The sequence below is a fragment of the Archocentrus centrarchus genome, chromosome 8 (genome assembly GCF_007364275.1).
Source record: "Archocentrus centrarchus isolate MPI-CPG fArcCen1 chromosome 8, fArcCen1, whole genome shotgun sequence".
NCBI lineage: Eukaryota > Metazoa > Chordata > Actinopteri > Cichliformes > Cichlidae > Archocentrus > Archocentrus centrarchus.
Window position 1 is genome coordinate 9,917,957 of NC_044353.1, and position 26,306 is coordinate 9,944,262.

Genomic DNA, 26,306 nt, shown 5'->3' on the forward strand with positions numbered 1-26,306 from the left:
TTCAAGCCATATGGGAAATTGCCGAAATGCTTTCTTCCATTTTAGTAGCGGCAAATTATAATAGTTTCAAGCATTCAACAATTGCAATGTGTTGCTGCGTTCACACGCAAATAATTACTGACTTCATCAGAGAGTTATCATGTCTTACAGGCTGAAAGGCTCATTTCTAAGTGAGACAGCTCGCCCAGCAGTGCCTGAACCCGAGTCTCTCAGGTGAAGACTAACCCACATTCTATTCCTGGTAAACATGTCACTAAATGGGTCGAGAGCACATCACAGAGCAGCTTCATCTGTAGTGAAACTGGATTATGGGGACAGAAGCAATGCAGTGATAGAGACCACTCCAAACTTGGTAAAAAATTCAAACATATACTCTAAAATGGATTACATTTTGATTTACAGATACCAGAGAGATTTTCCAGACTGGAACTACATGTGTAATATATTAAAAAAAAAAAAACTGGTCTTGTAGTGTCATGTGGATGGGGAGAACTGAACAGATTTATGGTTATCCTGATGAACTGAAACTGCACAACACCGACACTTTGAAAGCTAAAAGAAAAGTGACAAACTAGTTCCATCCTCCGTTGCGTTTCAAGCCAAATGCTTTACACAGTAGGTGGGGTGGTGGTGGTGGTAGTGGTGGAGTATCGAGCCATATCTGAGACAAATAAAATGAAACCAGCAGCGTTTATGGCAAAGGTCTGTCTTCAGCTGAGGTGAGAGGGAAGCCATGGCACTAAAGAGGGGAGCTCTGGCAATGGTTGACAGACCAGTAAGCTCAGTCTGTCATTCTTTGTGCAAATATGTGTGTTTGCTTGTTTGTGTGGTCAGGAGCCATTCTGAAGGTGTTTTTTTTTTCTCCCTATACAAAGATGGATAACTATCAGATTTCATTTTTACCCAAGACTCTAAGACAGATGACTAAAATTTTAACAACTGCCTGCATACAAGCAGCACAGCCAGGGAAATCATTTTAAAGTCAACCAAACTGTTACAAAAAACACGACTTTTTGCAGGCTCCAGGTCTAAGTCACTCACGTATATGAGCCCAGAGTAGTAGCGGTCCTTCAGGTTGTGCAGCACAGACGCCTCATTCAGGCAGGTGAGCTCGGCCATGTCTTCCACCTTGCTAAACTTGGGTGGGTTCATCTTCTGGATGTCATCCTTGTTGATCACCACCTTTTTACCATTCTCTGCCAGCTCCACCAGCACCTCCTCGCCACGCTCTTCTCGGATACTGGCCGCCTCAAAGCCATGGCGCTCAGAGGGAACCCACACCAGCTTCTTGGCCGTCCAGTCAGCCTGTGTGGCTGGGTTGTAAACCACAGCCCGGTCCACAAACAGGTAGCGCTCTGGGTCCTCTTGCCCACTCCGGTGAGACATCTTTACTAGGATTTATCACCACAATATGGCCACCTAGAAGAGACAAGGGTGCAGGGATTAGTATAAAACATGAGCGCTACAAATCACACCCAATGCAGAATTGGACTGAATTTTACACCTTATCTTCTGTGATCAGTATAAATTCAAGAAAGGTAGAAAGGTCATGAAACTTTATAATTAACAGAGTGGCACTAATATTTATGAAATCAGTCTAATTCGCTGAGCATCTGTGTGACAGCAAACATGACTGAAGGCTCACAGCTGCTATAACAAAGTAATACAGTGAGAAAGGGAAACCATATGTCACCAGTTCAGAGAATGAACCAAAAGTTGTGAGTCAGGCTTCAGTGTTTGACAGGCTGACGCTGCGTAACAATAATGCGCATACTGCGCAGGCTACACAGCTCTCCCAGCACATCCAACGGGACAGAGCGACGTCGTGAGTGGCACACGCAGCGGGTCACTCCTTCCCAAGAGACATCGCTGTATACAAAACAAACACCTATCCAAGTCGCTCGGTAAAGCCTGAACGCCTAAAACTTGCTGCTGAAGTCGTGCTTTCCAAATACCAGGATAATATCTGCGTAATAAACCTGCGTAACTGACAGAGCTAGCTACACGCACAAAGTAGTTAAACCGGAATATGTCACGACACGGTGAATAAAAAAGGGTAACAGCAGCTAAATATTCTCGTCTGGAGAACTACTAAATAATAAAACAACAGATAAAAATTATTTCCATAAGCCGAAGTAAAGTGTAGTCCTAAAGCTAGCTTACCACAGTCAGCCTCCACTTTCTCTGCTGTGTATTAAAGAGTTCAGGTGTTACCAATTAACCCGCATCTAGGTGGAAAAACTGTCCTCGGGGTCAGCGCCAGCGCTCACGACACCAAGAGGTGGATTTTGAACTCGCTACTCAAATAAAGGCTGCAGCCAAAGTAAGTTTCAGGAGCGACCTCCATCCCCTATACTGTAGGCTGCTCACTGACGGTCTAATATTCATTCATATACGCCGCTCATCGCTCCATCATCCTCGCCCGCGCGGTGGTTACGAACAAACTTACCTGCAGCAGCAGTCAGATCCTGTTCGCAAAGCTCCCCCTGGTTAGACCCTAAACGCAACTATATAGCTGCTACCCACAAGTGAAACGCAGGCATGTATCTGGGCTTCGGTATGCAGCACAACGCGCAGTGCTGCCTCCACGCTGGGGCCCCTCCTAAAGCGAGCGGGCTTGACCACTGCTGCTCCCGCCTACGGTGGACTGCGCGCACTTAGAAAGTGATCGCGCAGATCGATACGCCACCCTGTCCCGCTCTGTGATGATTCACCCGGGAATAAATTTTTAGCTGCGTGCCCTCATGCCTGTCACAGTCTCCTCAGTCATTAATAAAGACGGTGATGATAAATACACTGCTGCGGTGGATGCCTCTTAAAATCTATCCCACAAATATCTAGGCACTGCACACCCACCACATGCAGCCTAGAAACGATTGGGCTCTCATTTTGCGGTCTTTCTCTGCCCTTCTCCACCATTGGCTGGAAAAAACCAACCCCTCAATTTGCTGCAAACCACTGACAAGCATAAAAAATAAACATAATTATTGCAACTGTTGCTTGCCCACATTACAAAAATCCCTCAAAGTACCAATGCATTGTTATTGCTGTGTAATACCTCTCAGGTTTTCTAAAGAAAATATCCTTAAAGGAGAGAAAACACAGGAGGGAGAACATCTCTGGAACATCTCCCTCTTCTGTCTGAAAGCAAGAACAGCATCAGCTCACACAATCCTACAGCTCTGAGTTTTATTACAAATGGAAACAACTCATACAGGGTGAGAAAAACATGTTTTCTGTAATTAAATAGTCATTTGCTTTCAAACGAAGCAGTGGAAAACATGCTGTCATAACAATTAAGTTTTACATCAAAAACACTAAAGACGTCGTATGTCATAGTTCTGTGCAGTCCGTTAATGTTAGGCTCTTCAGCGTCCCCCCCTCCAGGCTCCTCCACCCCGCTTCTTCCCTCCTCCACCTCCTCCTCTAACTTTCTTCCTCACGCCGGTCGCCTGTTCCGTGTCATCCTCGTCTCCGTCTCCTCTTTTGGGCCTTTTCCTTTTGTCACCTTGTTCCTTCATTTCCTGAGGAAGACAATTTTTCTTTTCTTAGTATTTTCTTAGTATTAAACAATATATCAACATTTTATATCAGTCATTCAACATTAAAGTATTGTGACTTTAAGCTGGACCATTTTTAGACACGCACACACAGTCACACACTCGTGCATGTGTTCCTCACCCTCTCCTATCTACCTGTACCAGCACCTGGAACAACACCCTCCCACCCCCCAATTGCAGGACTAGCATTCTGTTTCCTGGACCTACAAATTAAAACGCTCTTCCTCTCCTGCTTAACAAAAACAGACTTCCGCTGAAAGGACCAACACTGCTGCTTTTTTTTTTTTTTTCTTGTGAGATAATTTAAGATGCAGAAGATGGGCGCTTCAGAAGAGGCTAAGGGAAGGAGGCAGGGACCAAGTTACACCCAAATTACATTCTATACAGGCAGTACATAGAATGTAATTTTCATCGAGAAAAAAAAAAAACACTTGATCAACACTGAGAAAAGAGCGATCACAGAGAAAGGATGACTCACTATTTTGGCAAATCTCTGGGCCTCGCTCACCCTCTCCACCAACATCATCACTTCCTCCTCTTGAGTAGGAAAGGCTGGAAGTTTCTTCCCAATCAAGCTTTCAATTCGCTGGAAAAGCTCCACATCATACCTCGGATAACAGAGATGTGTTTGTTTACTGCACTGACTTCACGGTCACTTGGTGCATAAACAGCAACATATTGCACAACTTATTCAACCATTCAGAAAAACATATTAGCAATAATTTAATCATGCCAAAAATTGTATCAAAATTACTATAAAAGGAAGCAAAAACTGATGTTATTGAGTATGAAGTGGTAGGTGACAATAAGCAGGCCCTTCTTACTGAGTGACAAAAGTGATGGATTTCCCAGATCGTCCTGCTCTGGCTGTTCGGCCAACTCTGTGAATGTAGTCCTGTAAGATCAAACAGTTCCAGGGATCAGTTCACGGGTGAAGTGAATTTAATCATCAAATACACCAGCAGCGTGGTTATAAGCACCTTAGAGTGAGTGGGAATGTCATAATTGATGACACAGTCGACATGAGGAATATCCAGTCCTCTGGACGCCACATCAGTTGCCAGCAGCACTGAACGAGACTTGGACTTGAACTTGTTCAGAGCTCCAAGACGCTTATTCTGTAAGCACCAGACATTATAATGAATGCTGACACCAAAAAAAAAAAAAAAAAAAAAAGCCTGAAACTCCATGTTTAAACATGCATCAACCTCTGAAGCTCTACCTGACTCATCTGTCCATGCAGAGGGATAGCAGTGATGCCAAGATTCCTTAACAACAGCGCCACCCGCTGGGCAGTGTTACATGTGCTGCAGAAAATCATAAAGGAGTTTCCGGCCAGCTCGTTGAGGATGGAAACCAGGTAACAGTCCTGTTGGAAAACGAACACAAGTGCAAAACTTACTGAGTATAAAACATCAGCACTGCAGCACATGATCAATGCATGTATGTGTGTGCACCCTACCTTGTACTTAGATGGTATAAAAATGTAGTACTGCTGCAGTTTGTCTACTGTGGAATATTTTGTAGACACTGCACACTTCACAGGATCCTTCAAAGCTGCTCTCTGTAGTTTCTGGACCTGTAAATATTTGAAAGAAAGTTAGACAAAGGTTATTCTAGCAGTTACTTATTACCTGTCCTCATGACGTGCAGGACTAGCAGCTGCAAGAACAAAGGTGGACTAAAAGAAATGGAGCTAACATGCTCTGTCGACTTAGAGCTGAGCAAAAACATACCTTTTTGGTCATGGTGGCCGAGAACAAGAAGGTGCGCCTTTCTCTGGGAATCACCTTCAAGATTTTATCCACCTAGTAAGTAACAGCATAAATGCAGTTTAATGCTACAAGTCACAGAATTCAGTGGGCATAAAAACACTGTGGCTGGGCAAAGATGGGTCTTTTTTCCCCATCATTCTGTGAGCAGCTACAATCAGACAGCATGAATGTGCAAACAGCAGGGCAGGGGGAAGTGAGAGATGGTTACTGCTTGTCACTGTGCTGTGTTGTGCTCTGCACAGCACCTACGCAGAGACCATCTTTGTGCTATAACTGAACTCAGCTGTGACTGTTTCTTTTTTCTGTTAAAGCCAACTTCTCAACCAAATCAGCATTCAGCCTACCCACAGCACATCCCAGGTGGACTAAATGCTTCTCCGTAAAACTTGCATTGGTTGAATTCTTGAAAATCTTCTCACTTTATAGCCTAAGAGCTACACAAATACACAAATTCACAACCACAAATCTAGCTTTAGAAGACGGAGGTGTGCGGCCTGTCGCCTGCAGGTTCTTATCCAACAGCTCAACGTGTCTGCTTCTTTTTGTAATCTTTCAAACGTGTCCACTGTCATGAAATGCTATTTAACGATGTTGACATGTTTCTGATGAGCAACAACACATAAGCCACCTAATGTTTTTACCATTTTATGGCCATCTACGTGAAGTCTAAGATATGTTCACTTTTTGGATTAGCAGCATTCGTCCCAATGATGTCACATCCACTTTAACATACTTTCACCAGAGGACCATCGGCTCCATCGCCTTTGTGCTACTTCATTCAGTAATAATCTTTGAGATTGCCACTTTAATGGCACATGGAGGTGGCTGTGGCTCAGTTGCTACAGCCTATCGTTTGGAAGGTCGAAGTGATTCCCAACTCAAAGTGTCGAAGTATCCCTGGGCAAGATACTCAAACCTGAATTTCCCCTAAATGGCACGTGAACATATGTATGTTAGATAAAGTGTTTAGGCACAGATCAAAGTGCTATATGAATCTGTGCCTGACTGGGTGAATGAGACTTGTAGTAAAAAAAAAAATGCCTGACCTCAGTTTCAAAGTCCATGTTGAGGATTCTGTCTGCTTCATCCATGACCAGGTACTTCAGCGCTCGTAGGGAGAAGCCCTTCGTGTTCTCCAGGTGATCAATCAAGCGACCGGGTGTAGCTGGAAAAAAACAATAAAAACAAAAACACTTTATCTTTATTATATTAACTTTCATGTTTTCTAGAATAAATGTGTTTTATTGTATGATACTGGGTTAGCATAAGCAGTGTAAAAATATGTGATGTAATTTTTGTTATAGTCTCACCAATAACAACGTGCGGCTTTTTCGCTAACACCAAGGACTGGGACATCATGTCGATTCCACCCACTATCACAGCTGCAACAAAAATGAGACAGATTTAGAGCCCGGAGCCTCCTGCAACACTGCAAACACCCTCACCCTCTGATAGATACACACCACACTTAACACCAATGCTGGAGCCCAGAGCCTCAAATTGCTCCGAGATCTGAAATGCCAGCTCTCTGGTGGGGGTGAGAACAAGCGTATGAAGCCTCTGGGGTGAGGCCAGCAGCGACTGGAGGATAGGCAGAGCAAAGGCACCAGTCTTTCCTGAACCAGTCTCCGCCAGGCCAATAACGTCCTTACCTGCAGGTCAGAGACAAAAGTCACGCATATTTAGCAGCAGCAAGTTACTAAATACTGTTACTCAAGTAACACAGATTTTATTGTTTATTTTTGACCATTTCATTTACTTTCTACTTCATTTTTTTTTTTACCTTTAGAGTTTTAAACATGATGTGAAACTCTTGAGTCAGAATGAAACACTGCATTTCATTATAATGACTAATAAATAATGCAGGAATTACATTATGTTACATAGGGTAAGAGGTGTGTAATCACGGCATAAGTTAGAGCACAAGCTAATTTCCAATCCTAGATTTCAGTTTCCAGATCTTTGTTCGAGGTATATAGCTCATAATGTGAACTCTCTGATGAACAGGGTGTAAACTAAATCTGAACGCCTTTTCTGAAACAGCTTGTTGTCATCTCTTCTTTAAAAGGTGTTTGTGAGGGCCTAGTTAATTTATCACCATGCATCCATCCAACCACTGACCAGTAAATCAACAGCTCCACTTTTATGCTCAGCTCTCACTTTACCACAGTGGGCTGGTGGAGTGTCCACATCACTGCAGTCGCAGCCCCAATCCGAGTCGGACTTATTGCCGGCAATGTGGACCAAGCTCTCCCTGCATTTGTACAGGGACTGAATTCATCACATTTATTTTATTTTTGAGGTGCAGTTAATTTGTTATTCTCCTGATAATAATTAATACATTTGACTGCGAAATTCTGTGAAAATCCGGCACTGTACTGCTCACAAAAAGCACTCAACATATAATCCATGAATGGTAAATAACTAGATAAACCTCAAAAACTGCTGCAATACTGCTTAAATACCAGTGATAATATTATATAGTATCTGCATACTGACATATACTTCTTATTTGTAGTGAAGTACTTATAAATCAGTACTTTTATTTCAGTAAAACTGTGATCTCTCACCTTGCAGAGCCACTGGTATAGCTTCCACTTGGATCTTTGTGGGGCTCTTCCATCCCAGCTGATCACAAGCCTCACAGAGAACCTCAGTAACTCCCTGTCGGGGGTAGAAACCAGGTACAAGTCTTTGTAACATGGTGATAATGCTGTTCTAGCGCTTTATAACCGTTCACAGGCAGATCCCATTCACATTTAATACGATAAAATGAGATTTACATAACAGCGGAGTTTGAGGCTAACTCAAACGGCAATGTTCGCTGAGAGTTAAAGTCGCTGAAATGTTTTTTCCATTTTGCTCTCTGAAGCAAACTTACCAGATCCTTGAAGGTCTTCACCGTCTCATCGTTCTCGCCGATATCAGCGTGACTGCTGCCTTCATCACTGCTCGAAACCTCGAGTTTTTCATCTGTGTTTGGCTTTACGCTCTCCTCGTCCGCCATGCTTCTTGCCCAACGTGTCGTCAGCTCCGCACTGCGCAGGCGCAAAGACCTCTTCACGTTTAAGCCGCAATGGATGATGGAAGTTTGAGTTTATGTAAGACTGCACTCACGCGTGGCTATGACAACACATCCACCAGCAACAACACTAGCGATTGGCTAAAAATTACATTGTAATTTCTCCCCCGTATTAACTGAGGCTGAAACGAGGTTAAAACAGCTTTCTGAGTATTTATTGGGCTGCAGATCAAACAGTTTTACACATGTACTTTGTCAGTGGTTGGAACACATTCTACAACTTTATTTTGATGTTAGGAGATCACCAATACTAATAACAAAAAAAAGTCATACAAGATTGCTTTTATGTGGCAAACAGCTGGCTAGAGGAAAAATTACAGGGTTAAAAAAAAAAAACAATGACAAAAAGCCCTTCTGTGCAGAGCATAGTGTTCTTCTCATGAAGTATGAGTTGCCCAGCGAAATGAAAAACTGACTTCTTTTGGAATTCATTCTTGTTGATGCAACAAAAACTTAACCCAGATCAAATGAAGATGAGCCTGCTGAGAACAGTGCTGCAGGTGAAGTGGACTTTTGCTGGTTGGTGAACGAAAAAGCCCTGAAGACAGCTACTTCTATAACTCTGCACAGATAGCACTAAACAAACACACTGCCGTTGTTCAGCTTGCCCCGCTGATCATCACTATCCACAATATGCTCCTGAGTCTTAAAGGAGTCCCTCCATTTCCCGCATAAAGGCTTCATACACCTGGTCTTTAGTCTTCATGCTAGGCTGAGGCACAGCACCCATCTGGGCTGGATTGGCCACACCCATAGAAGCTGTTGTGGTGTGCTGTTTCTGCCACTGGCCTCCTCCCACACCTTCATCTCCCCTCCTTCCTCCAACAGAACCCCCTGCTTTCTCCAGGGGCCCAGGTGCAGCTCCTGGCACTGCTCCAGCCTTGTCCCTACGCACTCTCAGTGCCGTGGGCACAAAGCGGGTGACCTCCGCCTTGGGATTAATAATTTGAGGTTTGGCAGAGATGGTGGCCCCGCCAGCGCCAGCACCTGCTGCAAGGTTGCCTCCAGCAGCTGCAACAGAGGTGATGTTTGCACGTTTTTCAATGGTGGCTGCGTGGTGGTGGCTGGGGGGATTGCTGCCAGGATTGGTGCCCGTGGAGGCGGCAGCTGTCCCAGGCGGAGGGGGCATCTGCATGACACCAGGTCGCATGGGCATGGTAGGGGGTTGCAGGTTGGTCTGTGAACCATCCTGGCTTGATCCTGGGCCTTTCTGCCGCTGAACAATGTTTGGAGGAGCACTGAGCACATTGGAATTGAGAGGTGGAGGAAAGAGAGTGAGTGGTGGGGCAAGCGGACGTGGGGGCCCGCCTGCTCTTGGGGGAGGAGGAGGGATACCTATAAGGAGACAAAACACAGATGAGAAATGCATGCAACAGCTCTTCTCACCACTCTGTGTACTTAGACACACACACACGCCTACCTGGTGGTGCTGGGGGTGGTAGCCTGGGAGGGGGTCCACGTGGTGGAGGGCCCGGTGGCAGGCCAGGAGGGGGGCCCGGAGGAGGACCAGGTGGTCGACCCGGTGGAGGGCCAGGAGGCAGAAGCCGAGGCATTGGAGCCCTCATCCCTGCAGGCATGCCAGGAGGCCTCAAGAATGGAGGAGCACCTGAACATAACAGAACATATCTAAATGATTCAGGGCATTCATACTTAGATAAGTAGAAGAAGCTCACAGAACAGGTACAGGGAGTTATTCTAGTATCTAGTGCAGAGCTGAAGCACTGAATCTTTCAGCTAATGAAGCTGACCTGGTGGTGGGCCAGGTGGAGGACCAGAGGGTGGACCAGGAGGCCTCATTGGGGGTGCTGGAGGTGGACCCAGTGGTGGAGGACCAGTCATTGGTGGGCCCTGCAAGTGTGGAGGCCCTTGCTGTCCTGTAGGCCCAGCAGGAGGGGGCAGGCGCTGATTGGCCATAAGATGGGACTGGTTGTCCCCTGGCGGTCCTCTGTCCTCGATGTCAGAGCTGTCTGACTCATCTGTGTATTCTTCCTCTACCTCCTCTTCTTCCTCCTCTTCAGGAACTGACTGACCTGAGGACAAAAAAATAATCTATCATGCAATATAATGATAAAAAGAGATCAAAATGAGATGCACTAGCTTAGTGCTTAGCATTGACAGTACCTGCCATCCTTAACATCATGGCTTGCAGAGGGGTAATGGCCTTGGTCTTCTTTACCACCCTCTTTTTCTTCCTTTTTCCTTCACGGGGTGCCTCTGCAGGCATATCCGCGAAATGTACACTACGACCTGAAGCAGTCAGACATCAACACAATCGGGAATAACAATGTACAAATACAATTCTACTAGTACTAGATAGATTAAAGGCAACTTAAAGTTGTGAGCTGAGGCTTAAATGTGCAGAAGTAGCCTGAAACACTCACCAGCATGCCTTTCATTTCTGTCTCTATCTTCCTCTCTTTCTCTCTCATCATCTTGCCTGTCCATGCGCACTCTCTGGTCACAATCTCCCCCTTCGTCTCTCTCATCTTCACTGATCTCTTCAGAGTCGCTGTCGTCATCAAGATCATCCCGATCTCTGTCGCTCTCACTCCCGCTGTCCCGATCTCTCCCCAAATCCATTGCAGAGTCCTTTTCTAACCCCGGAATGGAAGGCTCTGTTCAAGGGATAAATACAAACATAACAAGAAAAAAGGTTAAATTATAGGAGCAAAAATCATTTCACTATCAAAAAAGAAACTGTCTGCATCTCACCTGTGTCTGTGCCATAACTTCGTCGAGCAGGAATACCATACAGTGCCAGGACTTGTGGAGGTGGGGGGCCAGGTGGGGGCCCAGGGGGCTTCTTTCCTGGTGGTAACCGTGGGACACCTGGGACTGTTACCAACACCGGTCCAGAGGATGATGAAGGTCCTTTACTAAGACATGCATAAAAACAGAATTCCCTCAGTTTCACAGTAAATCTCTGAAGAGTCATATACCGAGTTTAACTGCACTCCACGCAGAATGACTCCTACCCAAAAGTGGAGCTCTTTTTCAATATGGAGGGAGGCTGAGCTCCTGGAAGTGGGATGTCTTGGATGTGGATACTGGATGGGGCATGAGGCATGTCTGGTAGAGGGATACTGTCAACCTCCACTGACTCTGCATTCTGAAAAAGAGGACACACCATACAAAAGTGTAAACAGAGAGATACAAGAAACAACAACGAATTTGAAGCATTCAGGTTTAACACAGATAAAACAAGAGTCACATGGTTTTTGGTGTCTCTCCAAAAATAATGATATTACTGACTTTTAAGACTCTATTAAAATTATATTCACCACTACAAAGGTTCACAATACAACAAAAACTCTCAGCCCAACCATGTGTAAGTAAGCCTTTAGGAAAATTTGCTTACAATATACCTCTCATCCATGCATCAATTACAAACCCAGGAAATAAAAACATGCATATGGATCTACACACCATTCCCAACATACCTTGACTGAGTCAAAATAAAGAGCCAGCTGCCCTCGTTTGGTCTCATAGTCCAATTCCAGTTTGCGTAGTTCCTTGTAGGTTTCAGGATTCTCTCTCTCGTACAGACGGACAATGCGTTCAAATGTCTCACGCAACTTCTTCCTCTTGTCCCTCAACACCTTCTCATTCAGCAAGGGCTGCTGAACTGGGTTGAACTCTGTTCAGAAAGCAATATTTTGTTCTTTAGAAAAGCAGGAGATTATTTGCAGAATTTAATTTATGATGGATTTTCTGCTGACATTACTTAAAAACCTGAAATGCTGAAACACAGACACATTATGCTTACACACACGACTGCACAACTGCACAAACTCACCCATCTCATCCAGCTTCTCCATATCTCTGATGATCTGTCTTGGATCCTTCATCTTCAGCACCGCTGCTCTCACCATCATTCTCTGCTTCTTGTTCTAGTATTTCCAAATGAAGAAAGACGTTATCATTGTAGCACCACAACTCCTGTTTTTGAATATCACATTAAAAGTGATCTTTTTTTTATTAAGTGAGTGTTTCTAACCTTTTTCAACTCCCTTTTTCTGGCCTCCTTTCCTGTAAAAGCGAACAAACAAGAAGTAAATACAATATTTATAGTTCTCACAGCTGATCAACAACAAACTATTACTCAACAGATCAAATCCAAATCGAACTGGCTGAGTTTTATTGTCAGTACTTACTGGCCTGGTCGGTGGGGTTCATAAACTTCCCACTCTTGGTGGAGGAGGTTGAGCGTCGCCCCATTGTGACGGTGTGTCTCCTTCACCCTGCCATGTAATACAGTGACAACAAAGGAGGAGTTAAAATAATCATAGAAGCCCAAAATCCGAGCACATTTTTACCTCACATTTAGGCTTCAGTAATAATTAAACCAAGCGCCTTTTGTCCTGTCTCCTGCACTTCACACCCAGCCAATCACGGCAGATGGCTGCCACTCCCTAAGCCTGGAGATTTCTTCCTGTTAAAAGGGAGTTTTTCCGTCCCACTGTTGCCATATGGGGTCGTTTTGATTGTAGGGGTCTTTACAATATAAAGCGTCTTGAGGCGACTGATTGATATGAATTGGCGCTATATAATACTATTAATTTAATTCAATGTTTCACATCACATTTGACTCTGACAGATTGCAGGTTCCAATTTGTTAACTCTACTACCGATAACAATGCTATTTAAACCAAGCTGCCTGCAATACACACCTTAGCATTTATTAGCAAATAGGTCAAAAAGCATGACTCTTTACCCGGCTAAGCCCCTCAACATCTCTGTTACAGATTAGCGCAATGAAACTTGTGCGTAAGCTGTAAAACATCACAGAGCCGTTAACTCTTCAGCAACACTCATGCAAGTTAGCCTGGAAAGCAAGTTAGCGGCTAACGTTAGCTTGGGTTAGCTAGGCCCGCGTTAGCAGCGAAAGCCGCACCGAAGGCAAAAATTCACTTTACCTTTGATTCAGTAAAAACTCTCAGGGCACAGCGCCCACCACACACACCTCTATATGCCCAAAGCAAAGCAAGGCGTATCGTATAAGTCCTGGAAGAGAAATCTAAACCTCCTAGGACTGAATGCACACGGCAGTTTCGCTAACCGAGCGCCATGTTTACTGCCGCGAGCGAGAGCGGAAAGGCGCGTATGACGTCATCAAAACACGCAAGCAGCGATAGTAAATTAAATTAACAAAACAAACATTATTATTTAAAATTACGCTTAGTTATATATGTACATGTAACATGACTTTTTAAAAATATATTTATATATTGTGGTGGGCTGTGATGCTTCCCAGGCTGCATTCTAGTTGGGCTGCCCCCGGTGGTCGTAATGAGCAACTGCAACCCCGCTGCACCAGCAAGCGTCATTAGAGAACATGAGCATTTATTGAATATTTATATTCTGAAAACATAGTGACATAAATGAATAACACTTTATTCAAGGAAGTTAATGCGTGTGTTTATCATTTTTATAACATGTACCAGCATGTTAAGAGCCTGGACAGAGCCAGTGAGCGAAATGTGTTTGTCAACAGGTTCAGGACTGGACTCCCTGTTGCCCCTCCTCACACAGCACTCCAATCCTAATACCTCCTCAGCCATCAAAAAATCCCCCACCCCACCCCAATACAGGGCTTGAGTGTGATGGCTGACCAGGTGAGGCGACAGCTGGAGCGACTCCACCAAGGCAAAGCTGCAGGCCCTGATCAGATCAGTCTCAGGGTCCCAAAGTCCTGTGCTGCTCAGCTGTCTGAGTCTGCTGCAGGAAAAGGTATCGGTGCTGTGGAAGACATCATGTTTAGTGCCAGTACCAAAAAAAGTCGCCCTGTCTGGCATTAATGATTTCAGACCAGTTGCCTTGAGATTACATGTCATGAAGGTGCTGGAGAGACTGGTTCTGGCCCGGCTTAGCTTGCAGGTAAAACATGCTCTCGACCCTCTTCAGCTTGCTTAGCAGCCTCGTGTGGGGGTGGATGATGCAGTTACTTACCTGCTGCAGCATGCTCACTCTCACCTGGATGGTACTAGTGGCATGGTGAGAATCATGTTTTTTGATTTTTCTAGTGCCTTTAATACCATCCAACCACCTCTACTGAGTGAGAAGCTGCTCAAGAGGGGTGTCACCACTTCTGCTGTCTCCTGGATTGTTGACTAGGCCTCAGTTTGTACATCTGGGAGGACCCTATCTGATGTGGTGGTTAGTAATACTGGGGCACCATAGGGGACAGTTCTATCTCCATTCCTGTTTACCTTCTACACCTCAGATTTCCAATACAACAGTGAAACATGCCACCTGCAGAAGTTCTCTGATGACACTGCAGTGGCTGGGTGTATCAAGTGTGTGTGGGCAGGAGTCGCATGCGGTATAGGGAGCTGCTGAGGAGCTTTGTGTAGTGGTCCAGCAGAAATCACCTCCTTCTCAATGTCAGCAAGACAAAAGAGATGGTGGTCAATTTCCGGAGGAATAAAACTGCGACTGTGCCCATTAACATCATGGGAGAGGACGTGGAAACGGTGGACAGCTACAGGTACCTGGGAGTTCACTTGAATGACAGACTGGACTGGAGGACCAGATTCTTTGTGTACATATTATGATTTTTTATAGTGTATATATTACATATTATTTATCTTGCCCTCAATTGGAGGACTTTTGCGAGGAAGAGTGGGCAAATATTGGCAAGTCAAGCTCTTCCCCGCTGACAGACTCCTGCCCAAGAAGATTAAATGCTGAACCAAAAGGTGCTTCAGCAACAAAGTATTAATTTAACCAGCTTATTTTTTTTTTACATTTTTAACAGATTTGTTTTCCAGTTGACTTATACATATAATAGATCACATTAAAGTTGGGAAAAGTTTCGAAATAATTTATTGTAGTCACTTTTTTTACCATCACAAAAACACAGATCCATTTGAACCATTTCATTAAAACCTGGACTAATTTTTTAAAAAATATTTACATATTTACACATTATTTAAATATTTACAGTTTTGACTACAGTTTGCTCCTGCTCCTTTATATTTAGTCTCTGGTCTTAAATTTTTTTTTGAAAATACAGCAAAACAGAACAAAGTGCTTAACCATATCGCAGCAGCTTATTCGGTTTTAAAGGTAATGGATTCCATAACCTGAGCTTACTCTACAAATGAGCAGCAAATTAATATTTTTTTATTCGCCGCTCTATGACCTGTGCATTGTCCATTTTCATCCAGCAGGTGTCACTATTTTACTGTCAAACGGCTCTGCTCTTCAGCTCCTGAAGTCAGTCACAATTGCGAGTTATTTGCAACAAAACGAGGAAATAACTTCTTTGCAAATGCGTTAGTGGATCAACGTGCACTGTCAATTTGCAAAGTCACTCAGTTTGTTTCAGATGCTGGGCTTTGGCTGGCTGCATCCACATGCACCGCGCTGCCTGTCCCAACCACATAAACGGATCTGAGACAGCATTTTATTTTGCTGTTTTGTTCAAGTTTTCAAAACAGAAAATAGTCACAGCAGAGAGAAAATTAAAAAAGGGGGACAGCTGCTGACTACTACAAGAATGTAACAGTGTGATGTTTATGCAATACAGTTTCTCCTTTGTTGCAGGATCACACAAAGAGCATTTGCCAGCATTCATTTCTTTTCTTAAGCGCTCATCTGGAGCTTATCCAATGCAAACCCCAGCTTGCCAGAAGGTTTAAACCAGGGATCTTTTTTGCTGTGAGGGCACAGTCCAAACCACTGCACTGCAAACACTTGCTCACGCTCAACCTAAAATGTAGGTACACAAGGAGCAGATAAGATGATGGGGAAAAAAGTTCCTTAAATAACAAGAGAGTCAAGATAAGATTTGATGGTAGGACTTGTGATCAATGCAGAGTGAATTTCCGTAAGTGTAAAATCAGAACAAGTTTCCTTGTTCTGTGGGATGAAAAGACAAACAGGTTATTCCTCATTTTAAGAAATGAGCTGGCTGTTTAGAGAAGATGTGACACTGTTACCATTTGTTAATAAAAACAGAATTAAGCTACACTTCGAGAAAAATGTTCTGCATGTGTTTCTGACATTTTTAAAAAATAATGAAAAACACAAACAGTAAGAGAAGGTGGGCAAAGTTTAACTGAGGTTTACGATTATGGGCTGTTTGCCTCAGGCCCAAGTCAAGGAACAAGGAGCAGTTCCAGTAAATATGCTGTTACATATTTGAAAAATTATCCATGCAAATGTGTGTCAAAGAAAACCCAGAGATCTGGGGGATTTGGAGGCCAAGTCAACAAACTCGTTGTGCTCTTCAAACCATTCCTGACCCATTTCTGCTTTGCAGCAGGGAGCATTATCCTGCTGAAAGAGGCCACAGCTATCAGGGAATACTGTTTCCATGAAAGGGTGTTCATGGTCTGCAACAGTGCTTGGGTAGGTGGTACATGTCAAAGTAACATCCACATGGATGGCAGGACCCAAGGGTTCCCAGTGTTATTCAGTTCACCTGTGAGTGGTCATAATGACAGGTAAAGTGACTGGTGTGTATGTGTGTACACAGATGACCGATTATACAATGAAACACAGGTGACATAAAGAAGGATGAGACATTAATTCAAATTGTCATGTCAAGGGGTGGCTGTGTGGCAGGTACAGCAGGACCCATGTGACTTCCAGAAGGACTTTGGTAGAAGGATAGCTCCAGGGGAAAATAAATAAAAACACTGTTTTAGGTAATGCTTCAAAATAACTCCCCAAATAAATGCCCAGAGTTGTTACCAATATGGCTGCCTAGTGGTGACACTTGCTTCCAGAAAGACTTTGACTTCCGTGGCAGAAAGTAATTTAAGACAGCGCACAGTAAGTGGTCTGAATCTGTGCCAAGTTCTTCATTTTCTCAGGCTCCACCTCTCCACCTGCTTTCTGGAAATTTACTCTAATAAGAATCTGTGTTATACCTGGCTAACAGATAAACAGACAACCAAATGACTCTACACTTTTGGGAAGATTAAGATCGGGAAGTGCCAGTTATTGCAGTTCCAGTTTTGACCCAGATAAGATATTGGTGTTCCAGTCAGGTGTTCTGGACTTTGTAGGCTGTACTTTGATTAAAAAGAAGCTCATGTACAATAAAATCTAACAATATGTATTCAAATGTATAGAAATTAATTTTGCAGCTATTAGTTGGTGTGTTTAATGCTCTGTGTTGATTGGTATTTCAGTACCAGTGCTAATGTCATTAAATGGGTCACTTCAATTCAACAGTATTTACAGGTGCTCAATCCCTTGCACTTCACTGATCATTTTAAAGAAAAATCTTTTCCTCATTGGCATGGGAAAAACACGGAAACAGCTCCCTCCTGCTTTTTGGAGTTTCTTTTGAATTCTGACTGAAAGCTGACTTATTAATTAACCTGCACAGATAGCACAGACCTTTGATTAAAAAACTGACATGTCAGTGCCAACAGGACTCAGCAGTATAAAGAAATGCAGCTGTGTTTGCTCTGGCATGATGTGACTTGCTGAGCTACGCTTTAACTGTGGTGTTTGAGGCTACTTTGTTGTATGATTCACCATCACTGATGGATCAATGAATTCTGAAATTCCAGCAAGAAGTGAAGTCAGTCAATTACCTTTCGCACACAATTTGTTCTTCCAAATAAGAGTGAAGATTATGTGAAGGGGTACCACTAGTTAAAAACAACGTAAAGAAAAAAAATTCCTTAATGAAAAGAATTGTTTCTTTGTTTGTTTGACTGGTTTCTGTATTTCTAGTTACTACTGCCCCACATCTCCATCTTTTTTGCTTCCTGTATGACGTGTTTGGCGCTCTGAAAGTCCCACTGTGTCACTAACCCTTTAAAAGGGAGGACTGACAATCTTGAGCTGCAGAACTGGTTCATGCCAAAGAAATGATGGATCACCCAACCTTTAAACGAGAGAACCACGACCGTGTCCAGGCAGTTGAGAATTTATTCCATCACACAGGGAAGTCCTTGTGTAAGCCGGGCCGGATTCTGATCGGAGAGGGAGTTCTGGTCAAGCAGGGTCGCAAGAAGATGCAGAAGAAAGTCTTCTTCCTCTTCAATGACATTCTGGTGTACGGCAGCATTGTTGTGAATGGTCGCTGGTACAATAAGCAGAAGATCATCCCTTTAGGTGAGACACTCATCTGCTGCTCCTGTGGCTAAACATGACACTTAATGAGAGCTTTACTGTGAAAAGAGGAACTATTCATAATATGAATGGCAGGTAGAAAACACTGAGTGTGCTGAGTGTTGATTAGACTAAAAACCAGCAGCTCATCTATCTGATTATTATGCTGTTATCAATACACCAAATTCACTTTCATTTCAGAGGACATAAAGCTGGAAGACATTGAGGACAGTGAGGTATACAAGCATCAGTGGCTGATCAGGACACCGAGCAAGTCTTTTTTTGTGTCAGCCCCTTCAAACAAGGACAAGCAGGCCTGGATGGAGCACATCGGTGAATTCCAGTCCAGCCTCACAACGAGCAGCAACCACAAACCTAATAAGAAATTTGCTGTTTCCTGGCTTCCTGATCACGTTGCATGCAAATGCATGCGGTGCCTCAGTACGAAGTTCGGTGGGGCCAATCGCCGACACCACTGCAGGAATTGCGGCTTCTTGGTTTGCAATTCCTGCTCCAAGCAGTGCATCGTTATCAATCACATTCACCCCACTAAAGCGTTGAGGGTCTGCAGTTTCTGCTACAAGAAAATCAAAGAAGAGAATTCTCGTCAGAGGGGAGATAGCACCGGGAGGAGCAGCTCAGAGGAGGAAGAGTTGGCTCCATCCGGTGATGAAATGGAGGAACCAGAGATAGGGATCTACTCTCCCAGCAGCTGGCTGGACACCAAAAATGGGACATGGGGACGAATGAGCATTTAGATTACCCAAAACCAGTGATTCAGACCGCACAGTAAACTGTAACAAAGAGAATTGGACATTTGAATGCATTCAGATTGTACAAAGTTGATTTAGTTGCATAAAGAAATCCCTCTGTATTATTGTTTGCACCATTTTTACTAGTTAATTTGTGTTTTATTCAAATTAGGGAATCACCTTTGGCTATACATGCTGTGATTTGTGACACTGGATAAAATACAGAACTGTAAATAGTAAGCTAGAAGTGAGCAAAAAAAATCCTTTTAAAAAGCTGAGAATATATATTTATACACATTCATCACTGTCATATCACATGTTGTATACATGTTTTGAATATTGTTTTTATTAAATGAAAACACTTTCTTCTCCTTATGCATGTGACTCCAAATTACAGATTTCAGTCCTTGCATGCGTGTGAAGTATTTGTACCCAGTATCTGCTCTTTTGCTGCTACTTTCCCTGTAAAAGAATAAAGTGCAGGTAATGAATTTGTTTGTGTTGTTGTTATTATTATGAGGCTGAAAATACTCATGTAGATATAAAAGCCTCTGTTTAATCCACTGATAGTTGAACCACAGTCATGTGGTATTGTTTTTAAGCTCCCTAAAGAGCCTTCTGCGGATCCAAAATGCTGCAGAGTACTGACAGGGAACAGAAAGCGAGAGCATATTTCTCCCATATTGACTTCTCTTCATTGGCTCTTGAATAATCAGCCCCATCTTATCTTAAAGACCTCATAGTACCATATCACCCCAATAGAGCACTTTGCTCCCAGACTGCTGGCTTACTTGTTATTCCTAGAATACTTAAGAGTAGAATGGGAGACAGAGCTTTCAGCTTTCAGGCCCCTTTTCTGTGGAACCAGCTCCCCGAGGAGCCTAGGCAGCATAACTAAAGGGATAGTTCAGAGTCACCTGATCCAGCCCTTAGTTATGCTGTCTAGGCTCCTGGGGGGTTCTCATGATGTTTAATCATGCGAATAATGATAAAACAATAATCATTAGTTATTATTAATCTCTGATTCTCTTCCACAGCGTGTCTTTTGTCCTGTCTCCCTCCCCTCAGCCCCAACCGGTTGCAGCAGATGACTGTCCCTCCCTGAGCCTGGTTCTGTCACATGTTTCATCCTGTTAAGAGTTTTTCCTTCCCACTGTTTCCCAGTGCTTGCTAGTAGGGGGCTACTAGCAAGCACTTTTTTTGTTGTGATTTGGTGGTACATACAGGTGCTGATCATAAAATTAGAACATCATGAAAAAGTTGATTTATTTCAGTAATTCCATTCAAAAAGTGAAACTTGTATATTATATTCATTCATTACACACAGACTGATATATTTCAAATGTTTATTTCTTTTAATTTTGATGATTATAACTGACAACTAATGAAAACCCCAAATTCAGTATCTCAGAAAATTTGAATATTACTTAAGACCAATCAAAAAAAGGATTTTTAGAAATGTTGGCCAACTGAAAAGTATGAACATGAAAAGTATGAGCATGTACAGCACTCAATACTTAGTTGGGGCTCCTTTTGCCTGAATTACTGCAGCAATGCGGCGTGGCATGGAGTTGATCAGTCTGTGGCACTGCTCAGGTGTTATGAGAGCCCAGGTTGCTCTGATAGTGGCCTTCAGCTCTTCTGAGTTGTTGGGTCTGGCGTATCACATCTTCCTCTTCACAATAGCCCATAGATTTTCTATGGGGTTAAAGGTCAGGTGAGTTTGCTGGCCAATTAAAAACAGGGTTACCATGGTCCTTAAAGCAGGTACTGGTAGCTTTGGCACTGTGTGCAGGTGCCAGGTCCTGTTGGAAAATGAAATCTGCATCTCCATAAAGTTGGTCAGCATCAAGAAGCATGAAGTGCTCTAAAACTTCCTGGTAGACGGCTGCATTGACCTTGGACCTCAGAAAACACAGTGGACCAACACCAGCAGATGACATGGCACCCCAAACCATCACTGACTGTGGAAACTTTACACTGGACCTCAAGCAACGTGGATTCTGTGCCTCTCCTCTCTTCCTCCAGACTCTGGGACCTTGATTTCCAAAGGAAATGCAAAATTGACTTTCAAAGAACGTAACTTTGGAGCACTCAGCAGCAGTCCAGTCCTTTTTGTCTTTAGCCCAGGCGAGACGCTTCTGACGCTGTCTCTCGTTCAAGAGTGGCTTGACACAAGGACTGCGACAGCTGAAACCCATGACTGTATACGTCTGTGTGTGGTGGTTCTTGAAGCACTGACTCCAGCTGCAGTCCACTCTTTGTGAATCTCCCCCACATTTCTGAATGGGTTTTCTTATACAATCCTCTCCAGGGTGCGGTTATCTCTATTGCTTATACACTTTTTTCTACAACATCTCTTCCTTCCCTTCGCCTCTCTGTTAATGTGCTTGGACACAGAGCTCTGTGAACAGCCAGCCTCTTTAGCAATGACCTTTTGTGTCTTGCCCTACTTGTGCAAGGTGTCAAAGGTCGTCTTTTGGACAACTGTCAAGTCAGCAGTCTTCCCCATGATTGTGTAGCCTACAGAACTAGACTGAAACCATTTAAAGGCCTTTGCAAGTGTTTGGAGTTAATTAGCTGATTAGAGTGTGGCACCAGGTGTCTTCAATATTGAATCTATTCTAATTTTCTGAGATACTGAATTTGAGGTTTTCATTAGTTGTCAGTTATAATCATCAAAATTAAAAGAAACAAACATTTGAAATATATCCGTCTGTGTGTAATGAATGAATATAATATACAAGTTTCACTTTTTGAATGGAATTACTGAAATAAATCAACTTTTTCATGATGTTCTAATTTTATGATCAGCACCTGTATGTACCACCAAATCACAACAACAAAAATGCCTCAAAGCGCTTTATATTGTAAAGACCCTACAATAATTACAGAGAAAACCCAACAATCAAATCGAGCCCCCTACTAGCAAGCACTGGGAAACAGTGGGAAGGAAAAACTCTTAACAGGATGAAACATGTGACAGAACCAGGCTCAGGGAGGGACAGTCATCTGCTGCAACCGGTTGGGGCTGAGGGGAGGGAGACAGGACAAAAGACACGCTGTGGAAGAGAATCAGAGATTAATAATAACTAATGATTATTGTTTTATCATTATTCGCATGATTAAACATCATGAGAACCCCCCAGGAGCCTAGACAGCATAACTAAGGGCTGGATCAGGTGACTCTGAACTATCCCTTTAGTTATGCTGCCTAGGCTCCTCGGGGAGCTGGTTCCACAGAAAAGGGGCCTGAAAGCTGAAAGCTCTGTCTCCCATTCTACTCTTAAGTATTCTAGGAATAACAAGTAAGCCAGCAGTCTGGGAGCAAAGTGCTCTATTGGGGTGATATGGTACTATGAGGTCTTTAAGATAAGATGGGGCTGATTATTCAAGAGCCAATGAAGAGAAGTCAATATGGGAGAAATATGCTCTCGCTTTCTGTTCCCTGTCAGTACTCTGCAGCATTTTGGATCCGCAGAAGGCTCTTTAGGGAGCTTAAAAACAATACCACATGACTGTGGTTCAACTGTCAGTGGATTAAACAGAGGCTTTTATATCTACATGAGTATTTTCAGCCTCATAATAATAACAACAACACAAACAAATTCATTACCTGCACTTTATTCTTTTACAGGGAAAGTAGCAGCAAAAGAGCAGATACTGGGTACAAATACTTCACATGCATGCAAGGACTGAAATCTGTAATTTGGAGTCACATGCATAAGGAGAAGAAAGTGTTTTCATTTAATAAAAACAATATTCAAAACATGTATACAACATGTGATATGACAGTGATGAATGTGTATAAATATATATTCTCAGCTTTTTAAAAGGATTTTTTTTGCTCACTTCTAGCTTACTATTTACAGTTCTGTATTTTATCCAGTGTCACAAATCACAGCATGTATAGCCAAAGGTGATTCCCTAATTTGAATAAAACACAAATTAACTAGTAAAAATGGTGCAAACAATAATACAGAGGGATTTCTTTATGCAACTAAATCAACTTTGTACAATCTGAATGCATTCAAATGTCCAATTCTCTTTGTTACAGTTTATTGTGCGGTCTGAAGCACTGGTTTTGGGTAATCTAAGTGCTCATTCGTCCCCATGTCCCATTTTTGGTGTCCAGCCAGCTGCTGGGAGAGTAGATCCCTATCTCTGGTTCCTCCATTTCATCACCGGATGGAGCCAACTCTTCCTCCTCTGAGCTGCTCCTCCCGGTGCTATCTCCCCTCTGACGAGAATTCTCTTCTTTGATTTTCTTGTAGCAGAAACTGCAGACCCTCAGCGCTTTAGTGGGGTGAATGTGATTGATAACGATGCACTGCTTGGAGCAGGAATTGCAAACCAAGAAGCCGCAATTCCTGCAGTGGTGTCGGCGATTGGCCCCACCGAACTTCGTACTGAGGCACCGCATGCATTTGCATGCAACGTGATCAGGAAGCCAGGAAACAGCAAATTTCTTATTAGGTTTGTGGTTGCTGCTCGTTGTGAGGCTGGACTGGAATTCACCGATGTGCTCCATCCAGGCCTGCTTGTCCTTGTTTGAAGGGGCTGACACAAAAAAAGACTTGCTCGGTGTCCTGATCAGCCACTGATGCTTGTATACCTCACTGTCCTCAATGTCTTCCAGCTTTATGTCCTCTGAAATGAAAGTGAATTTGGTGTATTGATAACAGCATAATAATCAGATAGATGAGCTGCTGGTTTTTAGTCTAATCAACACTCAGCACACTCAGTGTTTTCTACCTGCCATTCATATTATGAATAGTTCCTCTTTTCACAGTAAAGCTCTCATTAAGTGTCATGTTTAGCCACAGGAGCAGCAGATGAGTGTCTCACCTAAAGGGATGATCTTCTGCTTATTGTACCAGCGACCATTCACAACAATGCTGCCGTACACCAGAATGTCATTGAAGAGGAAGAAGACTTTCTTCTGCATCTTCTTGCGACCCTGCTTGACCAGAACTCCCTCTCCGATCAGAATCCGGCCCGGCTTACACAAGGACTTCCCTGTGTGATGGAATAAATTCTCAACTGCCTGGACACGGTCGTGGTTCTCTCGTTTAAAGGTTGGGTGATCCATCATTTCTTTGGCATGAACCAGTTCTGCAGCTCAAGATTGTCAGTCCTCCCTTTTAAAGGGTTAGTGACACAGTGGGACTTTCAGAGCGCCAAACACGTCATACAGGAAGCAAAAAAGATGGAGATGTGGGGCAGTAGTAACTAGAAATACAGAAACCAGTCAAACAAACAAAGAAACAATTCTTTTTATTAAGGAATTTTTTTTCTTTACGTTGTTTTTAACTAGTGGTACCCCTTCACATAATCTTCACTCTTATTTGGAAGAACAAATTGTGTGCGAAAGGTAATTGACTGACTTCACTTCTTGCTGGAATTTCAGAATTCATTGATCCATCAGTGATGGTGAATCATACAACAAAGTAGCCTCAAACACCACAGTTAAAGAGTAGCTCAGCAAGTCACATCATGCCAGAGCAAACACAGCTGCATTTCTTTATACTGCTGAGTCCTGTTGGCACTGACATGTCAGTTTTTTAATCAAAGATCTGTGCTATCTGTGCAGGTTAATTAATAAGTCAGCTTTCAGTCAGAATTCAAAAGAAACTCCAAAAAGCAGGAGGGAGCTGTTTCCGTGTTTTTCCCATGCCAATGAGGAAAAGATTTTTCTTTAAAATGATCAGTGAAGTGCAAGGGATTGATCTGATGTGCCATTATCAAGTAAAAAATGAAAAACATTTACCTAATGTAAATTAATATACAGGTAAAATAAAGTATAGTGAAGTAGATTTGTAAACTGTCCATATAATTTAAGAAAATTTTATGGAGCAGTTTAACAATATAAGACCCTTTGTCAGATAGTAAGATTGATAATACTGGCAGTTATGCTATTTTTTAATCACCAGAAGCTAGTTAGCTTAGCACCAAAACATGTTGTTTACATCTTGTCTCAGCTGCTGTGATTATGCTATCGCTGTTACACATCCATTTTGTGCATTTTTCCCCCAGGCAAATCAAAACAACAAGAACAAACCAAGTGAACTGCTGGAATATAGGCCTAGAAGAAAACAGTTACATCATGAGTGAATTCAAAAGAGACTCGTCAGACCAGATACCACAGTGCTGCACACACCAGTGATGGGAAAGCACGATCTACTAAAGATGAGATATCAGGAAACATGAAGGTTCAGAGTTTCAGCACAAATTTCCTTCTATGCAAAAATACTCAGATTTCTGAGCCACTTTCAGTCCCTGTTTACCATGGCCATTGATACACTGATCAGTCATTACATTATGACACTGATTATGACTTCATCATGGCACCTGTTAGTGGGTAGGATTTATTAGGGAGTAAGTCAACATTTTGCCTTCAAAGTCATTGTGTTCGAAGCAGGAAAAATGGGCAAGCGGGAGGATTTGAACAAGTTTGATGAGGGCCAAATTGTGATGGCTAGACGACGGGGTCAGAGCATCTTCCAGAACTGCAGCTCTTGTGGGATATTCCCGGTCTGCAGTGGTGCCACATACCACAGCACACCTTCAGGAGTCCAGTGGAGTTCATGCCTCAATGGGTCAGTGGTGTTTTGGCAGCACAAGGGGGACCAACACGATATTAGGCAGGTGCCATAATCTTGTGCTTAATCTGTGCATTTAAGAACAGGCAAATAAACATCTGCAATGTCACTTCACTGCCATGCACATCATTGTTGTTCAGTGCTGGTAAACTCATGAACATGAATGTAAGCTAATGTGAGAGGAGCAGTAACAAGGGGCAACCTCCCACCCTCCATGACCATGTCCCACAGGGGCCAAGGCTAAAGTTTAACACACTCACCCATTCATATGAATGGGTGAGTGTGTCCAAACTTTTGGCTGGTACTGTATTCAAGATAGTATAGGTAATACGCAATTGTAGACTATGACATAACACCAGGGTGAAAGTGTATTAATTTGAGTACAAATTGTGAAGTATTTTTCTTCAGTAATCAGAGTTTGTACAACTATAACCAGAGGTGGCAAAAGTACAGACATT

The 26,306-nt window shown here is 43.1% G+C and overlaps 5 protein-coding genes across 9 annotated transcripts in view; 1 reads left to right on the top strand and 4 right to left on the bottom strand.

Annotated features, from left to right (window-relative positions):
* The window catches only part of LOC115784889 (myosin-10-like), a 58,083-nt gene extending 55,265 nt beyond the window's left edge, over nucleotides 1-2,818 (bottom strand). For 2 of the 4 annotated variants that reach the window (XM_030736280.1, XM_030736281.1), the window contains exon 1: nucleotides 1,042-1,386. In XM_030736280.1, the coding sequence (XP_030592140.1) occupies nucleotides 1,042-1,386 (345 nt within the window). Of the gene's footprint in view, nucleotides 1-1,041; nucleotides 1,420-2,163 lie in introns of those variants that run through there. The other 2 variants (XM_030736279.1, XM_030736278.1) reach the window with 2 other exon arrangements.
* A 367-nt stretch (nucleotides 2,819-3,185) lies between these two features.
* Nucleotides 3,186-8,371, bottom strand: ddx47 (DEAD (Asp-Glu-Ala-Asp) box polypeptide 47). The gene is made up of 12 exons (XM_030735956.1): nucleotides 8,217-8,371; nucleotides 7,906-7,999; nucleotides 6,799-6,987; nucleotides 6,646-6,717; nucleotides 6,382-6,500; nucleotides 5,297-5,368; nucleotides 5,023-5,139; nucleotides 4,783-4,929; nucleotides 4,541-4,678; nucleotides 4,385-4,455; nucleotides 4,039-4,168; nucleotides 3,186-3,524 (listed from the first exon to the last, which is right to left on the bottom strand). The coding sequence occupies exons 1-12, from the start codon at nucleotides 8,340-8,342 to the stop codon at nucleotides 3,369-3,371; spliced, it is 1,431 nt and encodes a 476-aa protein (XP_030591816.1). The 5' UTR covers nucleotides 8,343-8,371; the 3' UTR covers nucleotides 3,186-3,368.
* A 179-nt stretch (nucleotides 8,372-8,550) lies between these two features.
* Nucleotides 8,551-13,506, bottom strand: wbp11 (WW domain binding protein 11). 2 transcript variants are annotated; one of them, XM_030736596.1, is made up of 12 exons: nucleotides 13,334-13,506; nucleotides 12,572-12,658; nucleotides 12,415-12,446; nucleotides 12,214-12,307; nucleotides 11,858-12,054; nucleotides 11,393-11,526; nucleotides 11,130-11,293; nucleotides 10,799-11,032; nucleotides 10,539-10,664; nucleotides 10,166-10,447; nucleotides 9,838-10,023; nucleotides 8,551-9,752 (listed from the first exon to the last, which is right to left on the bottom strand). In XM_030736596.1, exons 2-12 carry the CDS (start codon nucleotides 12,633-12,635, stop codon nucleotides 9,064-9,066), a joined length of 2,202 nt encoding a protein of 733 aa, XP_030592456.1. In that variant the 5' UTR covers nucleotides 12,636-12,658; nucleotides 13,334-13,506; the 3' UTR covers nucleotides 8,551-9,063. The 2 variants fall into 2 exon arrangements, with proteins under 2 accessions (XP_030592456.1, XP_030592457.1); XM_030736597.1 differs by having other exon boundaries at nucleotides 9,064-9,752; nucleotides 13,381-13,474.
* Nucleotides 13,507-18,230: 4,724 nt separating this feature from the next.
* On the top strand, nucleotides 18,231-19,647 carry LOC115784935 (pleckstrin homology domain-containing family F member 2-like). The gene is made up of 2 exons (XM_030736339.1): nucleotides 18,231-18,497; nucleotides 18,696-19,647. The coding sequence occupies exons 1-2, from the start codon at nucleotides 18,251-18,253 to the stop codon at nucleotides 19,250-19,252; spliced, it is 804 nt and encodes a 267-aa protein (XP_030592199.1). The 5' UTR covers nucleotides 18,231-18,250; the 3' UTR covers nucleotides 19,253-19,647.
* A 3,226-nt stretch (nucleotides 19,648-22,873) lies between these two features.
* LOC115784686 (pleckstrin homology domain-containing family F member 2-like) lies at nucleotides 22,874-24,361 on the bottom strand. The gene is made up of 2 exons (XM_030736001.1): nucleotides 24,095-24,361; nucleotides 22,874-23,896 (listed from the first exon to the last, which is right to left on the bottom strand). The coding sequence occupies exons 1-2, from the start codon at nucleotides 24,339-24,341 to the stop codon at nucleotides 23,340-23,342; spliced, it is 804 nt and encodes a 267-aa protein (XP_030591861.1). The 5' UTR covers nucleotides 24,342-24,361; the 3' UTR covers nucleotides 22,874-23,339.
* Nucleotides 24,362-26,306: the final 1,945 nt, after the last annotated feature.

What these genes read in the sequence shown, in the direction of transcription:
- LOC115784935 (XM_030736339.1), top strand. Translation starts at nt 18,251, where the DNA reads ATGATGGATCACCCAACCTTTAAACGAGAGAACCACGACCGTGTCCAG. An exon ending in GCAGAAGATCATCCCTTTAG is followed by an intron (nt 18,498 to 18,695) that starts GTGAGACACTCA and finishes CTTTCATTTCAG; the next exon opens with AGGACATAAAGCTGGAAGAC.
- ddx47 (XM_030735956.1), bottom strand. Translation starts at nt 8,342, where the DNA reads ATGGCGGACGAGGAGAGCGTAAAGCCAAACACAGATGAAAAACTCGAG. An exon ending in TGAAGACCTTCAAGGATCTG is followed by an intron (nt 8,000 to 8,216) that starts GTAAGTTTGCTT and finishes TACCCCCGACAG; the next exon opens with GGAGTTACTGAGGTTCTCTG. An exon ending in TCCATCACTTTTGTCACTCA is followed by an intron (nt 4,169 to 4,384) that starts GTAAGAAGGGCC and finishes CTGTTATCCGAG; the next exon opens with GTATGATGTGGAGCTTTTCC.
- LOC115784686 (XM_030736001.1), bottom strand. Translation starts at nt 24,341, where the DNA reads ATGATGGATCACCCAACCTTTAAACGAGAGAACCACGACCGTGTCCAG. An exon ending in GCAGAAGATCATCCCTTTAG is followed by an intron (nt 23,897 to 24,094) that starts GTGAGACACTCA and finishes CTTTCATTTCAG; the next exon opens with AGGACATAAAGCTGGAAGAC.
- wbp11 (XM_030736596.1), bottom strand. Translation starts at nt 12,635, where the DNA reads ATGGGGCGACGCTCAACCTCCTCCACCAAGAGTGGGAAGTTTATGAAC. An exon ending in GGAGAAGCTGGATGAGATGG is followed by an intron (nt 12,055 to 12,213) that starts GTGAGTTTGTGC and finishes CTTTCTGAACAG; the next exon opens with AGTTCAACCCAGTTCAGCAG. An exon ending in AAGTTATGGCACAGACACAG is followed by an intron (nt 11,033 to 11,129) that starts GTGAGATGCAGA and finishes TCCCTTGAACAG; the next exon opens with AGCCTTCCATTCCGGGGTTA.